This window comes from Nematolebias whitei, chromosome 23, assembly GCF_014905685.2.
Source record: "Nematolebias whitei isolate Nwh7 chromosome 23, NemWhi1, whole genome shotgun sequence".
Taxonomy (NCBI): Eukaryota; Metazoa; Chordata; class Actinopteri; order Cyprinodontiformes; family Rivulidae; genus Nematolebias; species Nematolebias whitei.
In genome coordinates, this window is record NC_056520.1 from 1,302,269 (window position 1) to 1,307,294 (window position 5,026).

General features: G+C 49.2%; 1 protein-coding gene across 1 annotated transcript in view; it reads left to right on the forward strand.

Annotated features, from left to right (window-relative positions):
- The first annotated feature begins 4,349 nt into the window (after positions 1–4,349).
- Positions 4,350–5,026, forward strand: part of LOC119428984 (inhibin beta B chain-like) — a 2,947-nt gene continuing 2,270 nt past the window's right edge. Inside the window, exon 1 of the mRNA XM_037696703.1 lies at positions 4,350–4,737. Within this exon, the coding sequence (XP_037552631.1) occupies positions 4,350–4,737 (388 nt within the window). The remainder of the gene's footprint in view (positions 4,738–5,026) is intronic.

Genomic DNA, 5,026 nt, shown 5'->3' on the forward strand with positions numbered 1-5,026 from the left:
CCATAAACTACACATAACTACCATACACTACACATAACTACCATAAGTACACATAACTACCATACACTACACATAACTACCATAAACTACACATAACTACCATAAACTACACATAACTACCATACACTACACATAACTACCATACACTACACATAACTACCATAAAGTACACATAACTACCATACACTACACATAACTACAATAAACTACACATAACTACCATAAACTACACATAACTACCATACACTACACATAACTATCATAAACTAAACATAACTACCATACAGTACACATAACTACCATAAAGTACACAGGTTTTTGCACAAATAGCTGAGGTACACTGAGATTAATTATGATGGTAAGGTAGTGACATACTTTCTTCTTGAATCGCCACCTTACCATGGTGGAGGAGTTTGTGCACCTGAATGGTCTTAGGAGCTCTGCTGTCCAGGGCAATTATAATTGTCCCTGGTAGGGTCTCCCAAGGCAGATTGGTCCTAGGTGACAGGCCAGACAAAGAACGATTCAGAAGATTTTTATGGTCATGACACAGCAAGGAACTTGGTGTCCCTTGCCCAGACGTGGGTTACCAGGGCCCCACCCTGGAGCCAGGCCTGGGGGAGGGGCTCATCGGCGAGCGCCTGGTGACCGGGTCTCTACCCATGGGGCCCGGTCGGGCTCAACCCGAAGGAGCAGCATGGGTTTGCCTTCCTGTGGACCCACCACCTGCAGGAAGGGCCATAAAAGTCAGGTGTGTGATGCCATGGGCAGTGGCCGATAGCGGGGACCTTGGCACTCTGACCCTGGCTTACCAAAGCTGGCTCTTGGGCCATGGAACGTGACCTCTCTGGTGGGGAAGGAGCCTGAGCTTGTGCGTGAGGTTGAGAGGTACCTACTAGATATAGTTGGGCTCACCTCAACGCACAGCATGGGCTCTGGAACTGAGAGGGACTGGACCTTATTCCACTGTGGAGTTGCCCATGGTGAGAGGCGTCGAGCTGGTGTGGGTCTACTTGTAGCCCCCCAACTTGGTGCCTGTGTGTTGGAGTTTTCCCCGGTAGACGAGAGGGTGGCTTCCCTTCGCCTTCGGGTGGGGGGACGGACACTTAACTGTTGTCTGTGCCTAAGCACCGAACAGCAGTTCAGAGTATCCGGCCTTCTTGGAGTCCTTGGCAGGGGTGCTGGAAGGTGCACCAGCTTGGGACTCCTTTATTCTGCTGGGGGACTCCAATGCTCATGTGGGTATTGACAGTGTGACCTGGAGGGGCGTGATTGGGAGGAAAGGCCTCTCTGATCTGAACCCAAGCAGTGCTCTGTTGTTGGACTTTTGTGCTAGTCATAGTTTGTCCATCACAAACACCATGTTCGAACATAAGGGTGTCCATAAGTGCACTTGGCACCAGGATGCCCTAGGTCTTAGATCAATGATAGACTTCATAGTCGTGTCATCTGATTTGCGGCCGTTTGTTTTGGACACTCGGGTGAAAAAAGGAGCTGAACCGTCAACTGATCACCACCTGGTAGTGAGTTGGATCAGATGGTGGGGGAAGATGCCAGAGAGACTCAGTAGACCCAAATGTGTAGTGAGGGTTTGCTGGGAACGCCTGGCAGAAGAACCCGTCAGAGAGATCTTCAACTTGCACCTCCGGGAGAGCTTTAATTGCATCCCAGCTGAGGTGGGGAACATTGAGTCTGAGTGGGTCATGTTCCACACCTCACTTGTTGAGGTAAATGCCTTGAGCTGTGGCCACAAGGTTGTCGGTGCCTCTCACGGTGGCCATCCACAAACTCGGTGGTGGACACCCCGGGTTAGGGAGGCTGTCAAGCTGAAGAAGGTGTCCTATCGGGCCTTGTTGGCCAGTGGGACTCTGGAGGCAGCTTAGGAGTACCGGAGGGCCAAGAGGTCTGCAGATTTGGCTGTTTCTGAGGCAAAAGCTTGGATGTGGGGAGAGTTTGGTGAGACCTTGGATAACGACTCTGGATTCTGGCAAACCATTAGATGGCTGAGGAGGGGAAAGCAGCATTTTGCTAACACTGTATTCAGTGAAGGTGTGCTGCTGTTGACCTCAACCAGTGATGTCATCGGGAGGTGGAAGGAATACTTCTCAGACCTTCTCAATCCCACCAACATGTCTTCCATGGAGGAAGCTGAGTTGGGGGACTTTGGGGTTGATTCATCCATAACTGTGGCTGAGGTCACTGAGGGAGTTAAAAAGCTCAGAGGTGGCAGGGCTCCGGGAGTGGATGAGATTGACCCTGATTTCCTTAAGGCTCTGGATGTTGTGGGGCTGTCTTGGTTGACACGCCTTTGAAATGTCGCGTGAACATTGGGGGCAGTGCTACTGGACTGGCAGACTGGGTGGTGGTTCCCCTCTTCAAAAAGGGGGACCTGAGGGTGTGCTCCAATTATAGGGGCATCACTCTCCTTAGCCTTCCTGGTAAGGTCTGTTCAGGGGTACTGGAGAAGCGAATCCGATCGTTGGTCGAACCTCAGATCCAGGAGGAACAATTTGGGTTCCATCCTGGCCGTGGAACTCTGGATCAGCTCTTTACCCTCACTAGGATCCTTGAGGGGTCATGGGAGTTTGTCCATCCTGTCTATATGTGTTTTGTGGATTTGGAGAAGGCATTCGACCGTTTTCCTCGGGGTACACTGTGGGGGGTGCTTCGTGAGTATGGGATTGGGGGCCTGTTGCTACGGGCTGTTCAGTCCCTATACAAGCGGTGCGAGAGTTTGGTTCGCATTGCCGGAAGTAAGTCGAACCCCTTCAGGGTGGGAGTTGGAATCCGCCAGGGCTGCCCCTTGTCACCGATTCTGTTCATAACTTTTATGGACAGAATTTCTCGGTGCTTGTGGCTACCTTTTTTCTGCTTTTAGTTTCAGGCTCTACTTTTAGATTGCAATTAGGTTTTTTTGCTACTTTTCAGAGTCAGAGTTTCTTTATTGTCATTCGCACCTCATGTGGTACATGTGGTGGAGCGAAATTATGTACACAGGTTCCCAGTTACATCCAACAATAAAATGTCTAAGAAAAACAGTAATAACATCTAAGATATGAACTAAGAAAAACATCAACTAAATATACACTAAGCACTCATAACATAAAACATTGAACATCAGCACAAACATGAACATGAGTCTGTGAGCAGATGAGCAGCATGAACACATCAACATTGAAACAGTTCAGCAGCAACATGAAACAGATCAGCAGCAACATTGAAACAGATCAGCAGCAACATGAAACAGATCAGCAGCAACATTGAAACAGATCAGCAGCAACATGAAACAGATCAGCAGCAACATGATATGGTTTTTCACAGTGATTATTCTGGTTAGAGATTCATGAGTCTAACAGCCTCAGGGTAGAAGCTGTTCCTCAGTCTAGTGGTTCTACACTTAATGCTCCTCAACCTCCTTCCTGAGGGGAGTGGGGCAAAAAGTGTTATGTTCAGGGGGGTGTAGGTGAGTTTGTTCCTTCTGCTTTTTGCTATTTTAGCTTGCAGCTAGCTTTTTGCTACTTTAAACTTGTGGCTAGATTTTTGCTTCTTTTAGCTTGAGGCTAGCTTTTTGCTACTTTAAGCTTGTGGCTAGATTTTTGCTACTTTTAACTTGAGGCTAGCTTTTTGCTATTTTAGCTTGCAGTTAGCTTTTTGCTACTTTCATCTTGCTGCTTGCTTTTGCTACTTTTAGCTTGAGGCTAGCCTTTTGCTACTTTAACTTGCAGCTAGCTTTTTGCTACTTTAAGCTTGTGGCTAGGTTTGTGCTTCTTTTAGCTTGAGGCTAGCCTTTAGCTAACAAAAACCAATGACTGATGGAAAGTAATACTGAATTTTTTTCAGCTGATGTTTTTTTCTTTGACATGTTCAGGGAGCAGCGATGTTGAGGGGCGGGGCCTGGCCGTGTTGGCCCCGCCCCCTCCGGTACTTAAACCTTTCCGGCGCGTGGCTCCTGGACTTGAACACGCTGGGATGGACCTGCTCCTCTGTGGTTTCTGGTCCTCCTCAGCGGACCGGGAGGGTCCAGCTGGACTGGCATGAAGAGGTTCTGACGGTTTGGAAGGATGCTCCGGCAGGAAGTGGATCCGGTTCTGGAGACTCTGTGGAACCTGTTGGACCTCCGTAGTTCGGATCCGGCTGACTGATGACGGACCCGAACTGGACCCGCGATTCATTCAGGCTCGTGAGGATCTTCTGATGACGTCAGAGCACAGCTAGAATCGTCCCAGGGAAGCTGAAGTGGACCGGGTCTGCGAGGACCCGGTTCTGGACTGCAGGATTCCTCTCAGTTTTTAAAGTTTTGATGGTTTTATTTTGAAAGGACAGAGGAAGTGGACTCGTGACTCTGTAAAATGACAGTTTGGCTCCTCCGGACCGTCCTCCTCCTGGTTCTGGTACCGGTTCTGCTCCTCTGCTCCCGCTGCAGCGCTCAACCCGAACCGGACCCGACCCGGGTCTCCTGCGCGTCCTGCGCCGGCTCGGCTCGGCCCGGGTCCGGTCCGGTGGACCGAGAGCTCCTGGATGCGGTGAAGAGGCACATCCTGACCCGGCTGCAGCTCCGGGACCGGCCCAACATCACGCACCCGGTTCCGAAGGCTGCCATGGTGACGGCGCTCCGGAAGCTGCACGCGGGAAAGCTGCGCGAGGACGGGAGGCTCGAGATCCCGAACCTGGACGGACTCCCTGCCGGACCCGAAGTTCTGGAGGAGAGTTCCGAGATCATCAGCTTCGCAGAGAAAGGTTCGGCTCTCAGGCTCGGTTTGTTTGATGTTCGTTTGTTTTTGTGTTTGTTTGTCTGCTTGTTTGTTTGTTTATCTGTTTGCTTGTTTGTGTTTATTTGTTTGTGTTTGAGTGCATGTTTATTCATGTGTTTGTTTATTTATTTGTTTGCTTGTTGTTTATTTGTCAGATTGTTTTGTTTGTGTGTTTTTTTTATTTGTCTCTTTGTTTGTGTGTCTGTTTGTTTATTTGTCTGTTTGTTCGTCAGTTTGTTTATTTGTCAGTTTGTTTTGTTTGTGTTTTTTATTTG